Below are 14,215 nucleotides of genomic sequence, written 5' to 3'. Positions count from 1 at the left end.
ATGTAAAATTATTTAGGCTTACCTTACATTTCTTCTAGACAACAATGCTCTGAGTTCTAGATGCTAATGTTAGTTCAGTTCAGTTCAGTCGCTCAGTCGTGTCTGACACTTTGCGACCCCATGGACTACAGCACACCAGGCCCCCCTGTCCATCACCAACTCCCAGAGTTTACTCAAACTCATGTCCATTAAGTCAGTGATGCCATCCAACCATCTCATCCTTTGTCGTCCCCTTCTCCTCCCGCCTTCAATCTTTCCCAGCATCAGGGTCTTTTCAAATGAGTCGGTTTTTTGCATCGGGTGGCCAAAGTATTGGAGTTTCAGCTTCAGCATCAGTCCTTCCAATGGATATTCAGGACTGATTTCCAATAGGATGGACTGGTTGGATCTCCTTGCTGTTCAAGGGACTCTCAAGCGTCCTCTCCAACACCACAGTTCAAAAGCTAATGTAAAACTCCCTACAAATGTTATTACTTAAAGCACAAGCACTTTCTAAAACGAGACTCTTTATCTTCCCAACTGTCAGCCCTCTGTTCTCGTTCTGTTCTCAGCCTGTGTCCTGTGTTTCACTCAATCACTTAAAAGCAACACAAGTCATTCAGTGAATAGCCAGGAAAATTGGAAGGCACATCGTCCTTTACCCACCACATTCATGTGTTCACTGTGTACTGTAATTTTAGCTCTTAAATATGATATAAATCTGTCAACCTCTATCCAATATCATTATAAACACATGCATGCATGCATAAGTCACTTCAGTTGTGTCCAACTTTTTGTGACCCCATGGACTGTAGCCCACCAGGCTCCTCTGTCCATGGGGATTCTCCAGGCAAGAATACTGGAGTGGGTTGTCATGCCCTTCTCCAGGGATCTTCCCAATCCAGGGATCGCATCCACATCTCTTATGTCTCCTGCCTTGGCAGGTGGTTCTTTACCACTAGAGGCACTTGGGAAACCCCAACCCTAGCTCAAATACCATCATTTCTCATCCATATAATTGTGCCAACTCCCACCCTGCTTCCTGGATTGTCTCCTTCCCATCACTCTCTCAAATTTAAGTGAGTGTGATCTTTTCAAGAAATAAATCTGGGGAAGTCATTTCACTGATTACTCCCCAAGTACCCTAGTACTGCCAGCAAGTTTCTTTTTTATTTGAAGCAAGCTTACTTCACCACTTTTCTAAGTGGACAAGCATTTTCTCCATTCCAAAAATTTTTCATTTTACTGTCATGATGTTTATCATGAATGTGTCATGATGGTTATCGCCTACTGTGTCTTTGTTTATGTCATTCCTTATGTGCTTCGAATGCACTTTGCATCTCCTCTTTCTCCTGGCTAGCCACCACCCACAAGTGTGGGTGGGTGCTTAATTTGCTTTTTTCTTTCCCTTTGACTTCCTTTCCAAGACCCAGGTTTAAATTATGTGCCCCAATCCTGTGCTCCCAGAGCACCTGAACTTCTCCAATAATAATGTCTGGCTACTGTTTTTTCATTGCTTGTTTATTTGTCTGCTTTCATACCCTCAAGAATGTGCAATCTGTTTCTACATATTTGACCATTCCATCTCCATGATTTTGTATGATCCTAGACCAATTGGGCTCAATAAAACTTACAAAACAATCAATCAATTGGATCAATGAATGAATGAATGGACGGATGGATGGATGGATGGATGGATAAAATAGACTGGAGGGGAGTTGCATATTTAGAAGGCAGTAACAAAATGTGTTCATGTTCACGTAAGTAGATGGTAAAGGCAATTAAGATCTTTCTTGGGCAGAGTAAGTCAAACTTGTTTTTGAGGTCCTGCTACTTCTCCTTTCATCTTTTCACTTCCTTAATACAGGGAAATATTTCTATTATCATTCTTCCAGAACCTAGCTCTTTATCTGCAATCCAGCAATATCCTCCAGACAAAAAGGTATTCTTTTAATCCATTGTCATTTCCATAGAGGACAACTAAATTCTGAAACTGCTTCAATATCTGAGGTAGACATATCTGATGGAGGACTTGCAGGAGACGGACTTGTAGTGAAATATCTATTTTGAGCCTTCCAGTGTTGCTTAAATTATAGCTTCCCCTGCCAGCTATTCATGCAAGAGATGAGAGGAAAGCCATAAAAGGCACTATGAGGAAGCAGAAGGAGGGGAGCAAGAGAGAGAAGGGATTGAAAAGCCGATTAGCTGCTTTACGGGAAAACCCAGGGAAAATGAGCACTAATGGGAATGTGGATTTTATCCCTCCAGGAATCCTATTTAGCTTGCCAGGAATTAACCTTGACTGTAATTAAGTCCCTTAGAGCAATGACCCTTTCAGAGAATGTTCAGAGACCTCTACTTTGTTTAGACACCTTGTGTGGGTGGAACTTCCTGTTTACACAGAGAGCAGCATAAAGCCTACTTGCTCTGAGGAAAGTCTGGGACCAGACCAAAACGGCAGGGAGAAAGGTGCAACACAGTCTGGTCTCCTCCGGTCCCTTCTCCCTGCAGCATGGGGAAGAACAAACTCCTTTATCCAAGTCTTACTCTTCTTCTGCTCTTGCTGCCGACAGATGCTTCAGTCTCTGGAAAACCGTGAGTTTCACATAAAACATAAACTTGAAGAGTCCTTTCCTTTATTTTAAATGCTTACCATTCATTTATTTGTCCCCCCTATGGAACTGTCACCTCCTTATCTTTAAGGTCTCTTTCAATAATGAGATTTTACAAATCTTTACTTATTCTTAAACATTTCTCTCCAACTTCCTGGATCTCTGAATCTCTAAATTCTCTGGGGATACACAAAGAGATTCTAAAGGGCACTGGAAATTGATACTTTGAAAAGAATCAGCTTTTAGATCCTCACACTCATGCTGATCAGCTTTAGACCATGCTATCTACCCTTTCTTACCTCCCCTTTTTTAGTTTTCCATCTTCCACTTTAAAAGAGACAAACCTCCCTCAATCAGTTGTTACCGTGGAGCATTGTTCTGGAATATAAAAGTCTCTAGAGTTCCAAATAAAGGAGCAATTTGAAAAACTGATGTTGATGTTGAGAGAACAAAAGACTCAAGTGACAGAAGAGAAAATCATTTTGCAGACAGTGTGGTGATGAATTCTTTGTTTCAACAGAATTGAAGGAGGATTTAAGGGAAATACCAGTTGATAGATGATAAGAAGCAACTCTTGATAATAGGGCACTGTGATTTCTGGCACGTAATGCAGAAGTTACAAGAGCTGATAAAAAAATGATATAGTTTATTTACTTTTATGCAAACAATTTTTCACAGCACTGCATCTACACAAACCAAAACTAGCAACAGAGTTCATGGTAGACCTTTGTTTAATTCTTGCAGTAAGGAATATCTGTCCATGAATATATAAGAACAGTTCATCATTTTCATCAAAGATGTGCTTCAAAAGTGTTTTGATTTTAAATTAATATGTAAAATATATGAATCATAGCTTGTAATATATTTATTTTGTTTTGATCTGTTGTATACTACTAAGACTTTTGAAAACAATTCAGAAGAAAATGTTTAACATTTACAACTTTATGATCACATTAAATTTAAGAGTTAAAATTCAATTTATATACCCACACGTAACAGTACATGCATACATGTACATATGCAAACAGTACATATGCATACACATGTATATCCATACAAAATAAAGACACTAGAGTGATCCATAAAATATTTTAAAGCATAGAAATGTTAGGACAGACTTCTGTGTGGTAAGTGACATGAAAATTCAAGCTCAAGAGGGAAAAGGAGAAAGCTGCTAAATTTCTGATCATTACAAAAAGAACATTTTGGTGTATCTTTTAAATAGATCATATTGGATATCTTATCAATATGATATTTAAGATTCCATGAGAAAGTTAGAAAAAAGTAATGTGGTGGTGGTGGTTTGCTTTCGTCTCTAAGTCGTGTCTGACTCTTGTGACCTCATGGTCTGCAGCCAGTCAGGCTCCTCTGTCCATGGGATTCTTCAGGCAAGAATGCTGGAGTGGGTTGCTATCTCCTTCTCCAGAGGATCTTGCCAACCCAGGAATCAAACCCAGGTCTCCTGAATTGCAGGCAGATTCTCTACCAACTGAGTTATATCCAGGTAGCAAAAATAAAGTAATGTAAGTTTTATTTTAAAGTATCATCAAAAATAATATATTTTGCTATTACTTAAACTTGTGAAAAAAAAAAATAGATGTTTACCTGAGTATATGTAAGGAGTGCATAGTGTCTAAGAATTATGTTAGGGATATTGTGAGCAAAAATGTTTGAAAATTTGAGAGTCAATAAAATTATATATGAGGGTATTGGGAAAGTTTCTTTTCTGCTCATGAGTTACCAGGACTCCAAATTCAATCTTTAGAAGACCATCCTTGAGTACACCATTTTTGTCCAGCCATGAGTTGAAAGACAAATATTTAATGTCCAAACATTCAGGGTTAGGTAACACACCAAGATGTCATTAGTTGCTTAACACACTGAGACTTTAAACTAATGACTTTCTTTAAGCCTCAGGTTCCATATCCATGAAGTGGAAAGCAAGAACATGCCATTCCATTTTTACAGGCTTGCTATGTATTCAACAAAAAGTTCTATAAGTGGATTGGCTTTTGTAATGTCTCACATGAGAATTGCTTGCTTTCCTCAGTAATCCTAATGTAAAATAGATTGACAGCTTGACTAAGTATAATTATCATGTCTTTATTTGAATTCAGATTTGAGTTCCTCAGCGTGAGATATGCCTGCAAATGTTCTCCTCATTAAGGCTCACTTCAAGTAAAATGTTCACTGACATGGCACTGACTATGGAAAGGAGAATAATTCTCTTGCATGCCTTTCAGTGGCAGGGATCAATTTCCTGCTTATCAATATGTCTTCTCTTGGCATAGAACTACGGATAGAAACAAAAATTACAGCAGAAAATAGTGCTGCTGATAACAATGCCTCACCTCCTACATGCTCCTTTAACTGGACTCCCCCAACCCCAGGCAATACATGGTGCTGGTCCCCTCCCTGCTCCATACTGGGACCCCTGAGAAGGGCTGCCTCCTTCTGAGCCACCTGAATGAGACGGTGACCGTCAGCGCCTCCCTGGAGTCCGTCAGAGAGAACAGGAGCCTCTTCACTGACGTGGTGGCAGAGAAGGACTTATTCCACTGTGTCTCCTTCACTGTGAGTATGACAGTTTGACTTAATACACTTGTTTCTATGGGTCAGGAACACAGGGATCTAGAATTCAGTCAAGATAAGACTTTGCAAGGCTGGCATGGACTTCACGAAGGAATCTAAATGTAATGACTAAGTGTAGAAATTAAGAAGCAACATATGAATTTCCAAGCACGGTAGACAAATATTTATAGAGATATTAAAATGAGCTTAATGATTGGAGAAAATTCCTCTTAACAAAAAAACAAAACAAAACAGTAAGAACTAGACAAAGGGAAAGTGTGACTTCTCCTTAAAATGAAAATGGAAAAAAGACTAATAAAACATACTAGGCCGATGTTCAACATAAGCCCCAGTGGTGGGCTGACTGGAACACAGAACACATCATCCCATATTCTTTCTAAGCGTGAAACTGTGGAAATCACCATGAATGTACAGCCAATATCTCTTCAGAGTTGTATAGAATCCTTACAGCATCCAGCCAATAAAATATTGCAGTTTCCTTTCTTATAGCATTAAGGGATGCTTCAGTAATACCATGCTCATTTATCACATAACAGCAGTTTGGTTAAGTTCAGTGTATAAATGAATCAAAGCTGTACTAGCTGATTTGCAGCAACATGGATGGACCTGGCAATTATCATACTAAGTGAAGAAAGTCAGACAGAGGAAGACAAATATCATATAATATCGCTTACATGTGGAATCTTAAAAAAAAATCATACAAATAAACGTATTTTCAAAACAGAAACAGACTCACAGACTTACCGGCAGAGGGATAGATTGGGAGTTTGAGATTGACATGTGCACACTGCCATATTTAAAATAGATAACCAATAAGGATCTACTATATAGCATAGGGAAGTCTGCTCAATATCCTACAATAACCTAAATGGAAAAAGAATTTGAAAAAGAATAGATACATGTATATGCATAACTGAATCACTTTGCTGTACACCCGAAACTAACACAAAATTGTTGATCAACTATACTCCAATATAAATAAAAATTAAAAACAATAAATTGAGCAAAAATATTTTTTAAAAACTGTTCTGGCTGATCTATAAGGAGATGTGAATCTCATTTATGACCTCACTCACTGTTATGTTTTCCTCCACCTTTTGTTCCGTCTTCCCATTCACAAGTGACAGAGGTCATTCTGCCCATGAATTTCTGTCCATGACAACTTTCTCTGATGAGAATGGGCCAGTGAAATTAAAAGGGGCAAGACCCCTAGGGAGAAGTAGGAGAGGGACTTGGAGAGGAAACTTGGGAAATGAGTGGGTTTTCAGGGTCTCTCTTCTATTTCAGCTCCCAAGATCTCCAACCAGGCAAGAGGTAATGTTCCTTACCATCCAAGTAAAAGGACCAACCCAAGAATTCAAGAAGCGGACCACAGTGTTGGTTAAAAACGAAGAGAGCCTGGTCTTTGTCCAGACAGACAAACCCATCTATAAACCAGAGCAGACAGGTACAGAGGCCTATAGTCAGGACAACTTCCCAAAAGAAAGATCTTCCTCTCTTGCATGTTTCCCAGTCAAAGGAATCCTGGTTCCTTAATAGCTTGTCTTACTAACCCACGGACCTGGCCTAAGGTTTCTGGGACTCACGGAAAATATTTCTGTTTCAGTGAACTTTCGTATTGTCTTGTTGGATGAAAGCTTTCACCCCCTGAATGAGTTGGTAAGTCTCCTAATATCTATCTAGAATTATTATTATCTATATAAACAGGCTGGGAGTCTGTTTTTGGTGTTGGAGGAGGGCCAGAGAAAGGAAGAATCTGCTGATAACAATATTTTCTGGCATGGCCATTGTGCAAAATCCTCATTTAAAACAGTACCCTAAGTCAAGAGAGTTGTTGATTCTTTCTTGTTACTGGTACTTGACTGTCACACAATTAAACTTACTCTTTGAAAAAATCTCAGTTAGGCAAACTAGAAAGATACACTAAATAAATAAACTGTCAAAAAACTTAGGTTTAAATAACTTTTCAAAGATCCAAAATTTTTCTAAACACACCTACCAAAACCTCTCCTATAAGGGAAGGAGAGTATAATCGATGTTTGTTCCTCAAGACTAACACTCAATTTTGAGGTAGACAAGAAACCAAAGTCTTAATTTTTCTCTCCCAAATCTAGTCCTCAACCACATTTTTTTTTAATCTTGGAAAGAGACACTTTTCAATTAAAAGCCACAGACTCTGTTTACTATAGTCCCTCCCCCTCCCAACTTCCTTTTCCCCTCTTAAAAACACTCACTTTCCCAGGCCATGGGGGGTTGCAATTCCCTGCTGATCCTGATTAAATCCATCTCTGCTGGGGAATGGGGCGGGAATGGGGGAGGGAGTTGTTAGAAGGAGCGGGGAGGACTGGCGGGGAGGGAGCAATTTTTTCCTTCTAGCTCCTAAAGCAAAAGATTAAGGCATAATCCTTCATCTCTTTCTCTTACAGCCACATCCTATTTTATCAGAAAATCATGTTAGCTTAAAATACATCCAGACTGTGCTTTACCACCTGAATTGCTACAACTTTGTTCTGACCAATATCACCTCTAAATGACACTATTGCAGTAGCCTTGAAATGGGTCTCCTGGTTTCTACTTACACTTTTCTGTCTAAAATTGAACACTTCTTCCATCACTCTGTCAGCTGAACTCTGCTTTATTTTCATTTCTTGACACTACTTCAAACATATATATATATAACTTAAATATATATGTCAAATATGTGTATCTCATACACCAAACATATCTATCAAATGTATATCTATACAAATCAAAAATATATATTGCATATATGTCTGTTTTTCATATATCCATCCCTATTAGAATGCAAGCTCCATGAGATGCAGATCTATTGCTCTTTTGTGGATTGCTGTATTTATAGCACCTAGGATGATACACAGCACTTGGTAGGCACTTAATGTGCATACTAAGTCACTTCAGTAGTGTCTGACTCTATGAGACCCCATGAACTATAGCCTGCCAGGCTCCTTTGTCCATGTCATTCTCCAGGCAAGAATACTGGAGTGGGTTGCCATGCCCTCCTCCAGGGCTCGAACCCACATCTCGTACATCTCCTGCATTGGTAGGTGGGTTCTTTACACTAGGATTATACACGGCACCTGGTAGGCACTTAATAAATATCGGTTTTTAAAATGAATATGCATTAATAGTAGAGGATTTATTCCCACTCCTTCTTATTCTTAGAACTACTTCAGAATTCTGTGGTCCACCTAATATTTGGATCTGAACATGGTTACTCATTGTTCCATTGGTGTTTATTTCTCAATCTGTAAAATAGCATAACAAAGGAATGTTCTTCACTGGGGTGCTATAAGCATGTAAGTAATATTAATTAATACCATTCCTAATGAATGGCACACATGCATTTGTTGCTGACAGGCCAGTAAGTACTTAACATTACTCATTAATTCCTTGTAATGGATTAAACTTCTATAAAACTTAATCTAGAATTTTTCTGTGTTTTACTACAGATAAAACTAATCTGCATAAAACTGTTTTGCTTATAAATCAGAATTGAGGCTATGTGAGAACAGTTCTAAGCTGCTTACTATCCTTTTGTCTTTCAGGTTCCACTAGTATATGTTGAGGTAAGCAACGTGAAACATTCCATAATTATAATAAACTTAGGGGAAATTTTCTTATTTAAGAGATTCTTACAATATTTCAGAAATTTATCATTAAGGGAGAAGCCTTCAAATTCATGTAACACTGGTTTGTTCCAAGTCATCTCCTCCCACCCCTCTTTGTGGATAACATCAGAATTCCTCTTTGTGGATAACATCGGAGTCCCCATTGATTTCCTGTACTGTCTAACACCCTAGGCTCTTTTGTAAATTACGATTATTGTGCCTGTAGGACCCCAAAGGAAATCGCATCGCACAGTGGCAGAACCTCGAGGTAGAGAATGGCCTCCAGCAGCTGACCTTCCCCCTCTCATCAGAGCCCTTTCAGGGCTCCTATAAGGTGGTGGTACAGAAGGGATCAGGTGGGACTGCAGAGCACCCCTTCACCGTGGAGGAATTCGGTATGCCATTAAGAAAAATCACCAAGCTGTTCTTTTTTTCATATTTGAACTTCTAAGGCCTACAATTCAAGTTTCTTTGGAATCCTCCTATTTCCCATGGGTGAGATTAGACTTGGAGTGGACCAAATTATATCTAAATCCAATGAGGACTATGAGTGATTTGTGAATAGGATGCCATATAGCCTTTTTTGTAACAATTTTAACCTTAAAAAATGTAAAACATTCATAGTCTAGTGGGGTCTCCCATAATTCACCAGGATTACATTGATCCATCACAGTCCTTTAACCAAGATCTCCAGTTGAAAGGAAGGTGAATATACTGGAGAAGAGGGCTACCTTTTCAGGGCCCTAAAATATTATTAGGGAATTATTATTGAGAATCTGGAAATGCTAATGCCCCAAAAGTTGAAAACCAATCATCAACTTCCTTTTCTCCAATCAACAGTGCTTCCTAAGTTTGAAGTACAAGTAAGAATGCCAAAGATAATCACCATCTTGGAAGAAGAGGTGAAAGTGTCCGTGTGCGGCCTGTGAGTTTATACTTTCCAAAAATCTTCTTTTGGGGTGGGTGTATTATTTAAAAGAGACTCACCCTTTGGGATATCTTGCTAGTTTGTCTATGAGGAGTGCTGTGCAAACACCTTAAATACATGGGAACATTCCCATCTCTAGAACTTTCCTGTTGCTTTTCTATTTTCCTTCTTAATTTCTTTCTTGTCCTTACCAGAATTATTGTAACTATCACGGGATAGGTAACTGTTTCTAGAGAAGCTATGCTAGTAGGGTTGATTTTGAAAGTGATAAAGCTACTCGCGCACACATAGACACACAAATAAGAGAGTGTTGAAGGGTAGTGACTTTCACTTTACCAGGTTGTACAGGAAAGTCAATCATCAACAGATCATTTACCTGACCTTGCAGACTTAGTGGAAAAATAACTTAGATTCAGAATTTGTAGAGATAAGCGTGTTACAGAAATCTCATCTAACTCATCCATCTACCTAAGGCAGGTCACATACTTCTTGACACTGCCATTGTCACTGATGAGACTGGACATGGTCTCTCAGTCAGGCTTTTCCAACCTTGAGAATTAATGTTACTAGGATCTTATGCTCCCATCTCCAGTAGCCAGCCCAGCAGCAGCAGTAACAGAAAGAACAGGCAGTGAAGAAACAAGTCCCGCCTAAAGACCACACTTGTAATATACTAGCTGTTTAGCGGGAGAAGACAATGGCACCCCACTCCAGTACTCTTGCCTGGAAAATCCCATGGACGGAGGAGCCATGAACGGAGGAGCCTAGTGGGCTACAGTCCATGGGGTTGCTGAGAGTCAGGCACGACTGAGCGACTTCACTTTCACTTTTCACTTTCATGCATTGGAGAAGGAAATGGCAACCCACTCCAGTGTTCTTGCCTGGAGAGTCCCAGGGACGGGGGAGCCTGGTGGGCTGCTGTCTACAGGATCGCACAGAGTCGGACACGACTGAAGCGACGCAGCAGCAGCAGCAGCTGTTTAGCTGGGTCCCTGCCCAGCACTCTCTCAGAGGAAGGCCACCAAGCTCCTGATCCACAGAGCTAATGAACCAATACTCTTACAAATACAGAGATAGAGGATTTTTTTTTTTTTTTTTTTGGCTGCACTGGGCCTTCGTTGCAGGTTTCTGTAGTTGTGGCATACAGGTTTAGCTGCCCTGAGGCATGTGGGATTTTAGTTCCCTGACCAGGGAACCCTGCCTGCATTAGAAGGCAGATTCTATTTTTTTAATTTACTTATTTTTAACTGGAGAATAATTGCTATACAAATTATGTTGGTTTTTGCCATACATCAGCATGAATCAGCCATCAGTTTACATGTGTCTCCTCCCTCTTGAATCTCCCTTCCACCTCCCACCCCATCCCACCCCTCTAGGTTGTCAGAGCACTAGTTTGAGCTCTCTAAGTCATACAGCAAATTCCCACTGGCTCTCTGTTTTATATATGGTAATGTAATTGTTGCCATGCTACTCTCTCAATTTGTCCCACACTCTCCTTCCCCAACTAGGTCCACAAATCTGTTCTCTATGCCTGCATCTCCTTTGTTGCCCTGCAAATAGGTTTATCAGTAGCACCTTTCTAGATTTCGTATATATGCATGTGATATTTATTTTTCTCTTCCTGACTTACTTCACTCTGTATAATAGGAAAAGGATATATATAAAACTCAAATGTGTTCCTTTTTATGGCTGAGTAATATTCAATTGTATATATGCACCACAGATTTTTTACCCATTCATCTGTCGATGGACATCTAGGTTGCTTCCATGTCCTGGCTATTGTAAATAGTGCTGCAGTGCACACTGGCTTTACGTGTCTTTTTCATTTGTGGTTTCCTCAGGTTATATGCCTTGTAGTGGGATTGTTGGCTCACATGATAGTTTTATTCCTAGTTTTTTGAGGAATCTCCATAATGTTCTCCATAGTGGCTGTATCGATTTGCATTTCCACCAACAGTGGAAGAGGGTTCCCTTTTCCCTATACCCTCTCCAGCTTTTATTGTTTGTAGATTTTTTGATGATGGCCATTCTGACCAAAGTGAGGTGATACCTCACTGTAGTTCTGAGTTGCATTTCTCTAATAATGAGCAATGTTGAGCATATTTTCATGTATTTGTTAGCCATCTGTTTGTCTAGAAAGTGGATTCTTAAGCACTATACCATCTGGGAAGTCCTGAGAATATTTAAATTGGGAAGAAAACACTCTCAAAACCACAGCAATTACCAATGACATATTTATGGCATGATCCCATTTTTGTAAAAAGCTCAGTTCAGTTCAGTTCAGTCGCTCAGTCGTGTCCAACTCTGCAACCCCATGGACTGCAGTATGCCAGGCCTCCCTGTCCATCACCAACTCCCAGAGATTACTCAAATTCATGTCCATTGAGTCAGTGATGCCATCCAACCATTTCATCCTCTGTTGTCCCTTTCTCTTCCTGCCTTCAATCTTTCCCAGCATCAGGGTCTTTTCAAATGAGTCAACTCTTCACATCAGGTGGCCAAAGTATTGGAGTTTCAGCTTCAACATCAGTCCTTCCAATGAATATTCAGGACTGATTTCCTTTAGGATAGACTGGTTGGATCTCCTTGCAGTCCAAGGGACTCTCAAGAGTCTTCTCCAACACCACAGTTCAAACACCACAGTTTTTGTAAAAAGTAAACAAGTAAAATTCAACATAAACAGAGATAGCTGCCCATAGGAAGAGGATGGCAGAAGGAAAGACACCATCATATTAATAGTTTATATTCCCATGTAGAATTGAAACCACTCGTTTCTTATCTTTGTTTTGTTGGTATGATTGTTTCTCTTAAGATCTGGTGTAGCTTTGACAATAAGAAAAATATTTTTAAAAAGATGAAACTGAAAATTAGATATCGGGGGGGAAAAGACATAGTAGAAGAAGATGGTAGTAAATTTCAGCACGCTGCACTGTAAATTTCTAAAAGAGAAGGTTTTAACAGACTTGTGGACCCAGTGGGGGAAGGAGAGGGTGGAACAAATTGAGAGAGCAGCATGGAAACAATTACATTACCATATATAAAATAGATAGCCAGTGGGAATTTGCTGTATGTATGTTAGGGAGCTCAAACCAGTTAGTTTACTTGCCCTCAACACTACATGAGCCCTGCAGAAGTTAGAAGGAAATACATAGAGTAAAAATATGCTATAGCTAAAGGGGAAATATAAACAGGTCAAAAATGAGGGTGTTCAATGTCTGATTTGATCCTTGTGGCAATGCTTTTATGACAGATACACTTATGGGAAGCCTGTCCCAGGACGTGTGACTATGAACATGTGCAGAAAGTACAGGAACCCTTCTAATTGTTATGGTGAAGAATCCAATGCTGTCTGTGAGAAGTTCAGTGGACAGGTACGTGGGAAGCCACTCCTAAGGATTAACAGCCTAAGCACCATTGACAAGTAGTGAGTTATAGCATGGTGACAATTCAGGCAAGAACAGACCAATCTATAAAAGAATTCTATGCTAGCTATAGTAGTTTTTATTGATAAAAATCAGTGACTTAGCCTAATAGGAATTATTTCTTGCCAGTTGTAGGTATTCTTTGTGCACCAGGGACCCAGAACCTGGTATCTAAAACCCCTTTGAGTATCTGCAGGAAGGAAGGAGACAGAATATACCCATCTTAACCACCTTGGCTGAGAAGGGCTTCAGTTCTTCCCTCTCTCTTTGAGCAAGAGCTTGTCACATGGCCCCACCTAGATGTCAGGGAGGGAGGAAACACAGTCCCCACATGGGCAGCTACCTCCCAGCCACAGCTGTAAACTAAGGGAAGCCAGATTTCAGTGAAGAGTTAGCTGCCTCCTGCAGTAAGATTGTTGTTATTGTTTGGTTTCTCAGTTGAGTCTGACTCTCGCAACCCCATGGACTGTAGCCCACCAGGCTCCTCTCTCCATGGGATTTCCCTGGCAAGGATCCTGAACTGAGTTGCCATTTCCTTCTCCAGGGGATCTTCCTGACCCAGGGATCAAACTCCAATTTTAACGGTTTAAATTTCTATACCTCATTCACTCTAGAGATTATCAGATACTAAGGAATACACCTGTCAGTTATAAGGCAGACTGTTGTGAGATGTAATAATAATTAATTCCTAGAGAATATTTATTGTGTTTTTATTATGCAAAATTCCTAAGTCTTGTTGCCTCAAAAAAAAAAAAAAATCCCTCCAGACTGCCTGACCACTCATTTGTCTAGTCTTACGTTTATGTGTTTTATTTCACCCCCTCTTAGCTGAACAATGAGGGCTGCTTCTCTCAGCAAGTAAACACCAAGATCTTCCAGATGAAGAGACAAGAGTTTGAAATGAAAATCGAAGTGGAAGCCAAGATCCAAGAAGAAGGAACAGGTGTGTATACCTCCTGGGTATGGGAAAAGAACAACGGACACTGATTTAGTTCCTTTGTCAAATTATGAAAGGGAGGTGGTGGTGTAAGTTCAGGGAGAAAATCCTTCCAA

The 14,215-nt window shown here is 39.8% G+C and overlaps 1 protein-coding gene across 2 annotated transcripts in view; it reads left to right on the top strand.

Annotated features, from left to right (window-relative positions):
- Positions 1–14,215, top strand: part of A2M (alpha-2-macroglobulin) — a 72,280-nt gene that overhangs the window by 21,364 nt on the left and 36,701 nt on the right. The window contains exons 1-9 of one of the 2 annotated variants that reach the window (XM_055570179.1): positions 2,370–2,574; positions 4,982–5,165; positions 6,471–6,630; positions 6,790–6,842; positions 8,750–8,770; positions 9,039–9,207; positions 9,653–9,737; positions 12,991–13,111; positions 13,991–14,105. In XM_055570179.1, coding sequence (XP_055426154.1) covers positions 2,492–2,574; positions 4,982–5,165; positions 6,471–6,630; positions 6,790–6,842; positions 8,750–8,770; positions 9,039–9,207; positions 9,653–9,737; positions 12,991–13,111; positions 13,991–14,105 — 991 coding nt within the window. In that variant the 5' untranslated portion in view covers positions 2,370–2,491. Of the gene's footprint in view, positions 1–2,369; positions 2,575–4,981; positions 5,166–6,470; positions 6,631–6,789; positions 6,843–8,749; positions 8,771–9,038; positions 9,208–9,652; positions 9,738–12,990; positions 13,112–13,990; positions 14,106–14,215 lie in introns of those variants that run through there. The other variant, XM_055570176.1, reaches the window with a different exon arrangement.

Source organism: Bubalus kerabau, chromosome 1, assembly GCF_029407905.1.
Source record: "Bubalus kerabau isolate K-KA32 ecotype Philippines breed swamp buffalo chromosome 1, PCC_UOA_SB_1v2, whole genome shotgun sequence".
Taxonomy (NCBI): Eukaryota; Metazoa; Chordata; class Mammalia; order Artiodactyla; family Bovidae; genus Bubalus; species Bubalus kerabau.
Note: the sequence above shows the minus strand (reverse complement) of the source record. Positions and strands in the feature narration are given on the sequence as shown.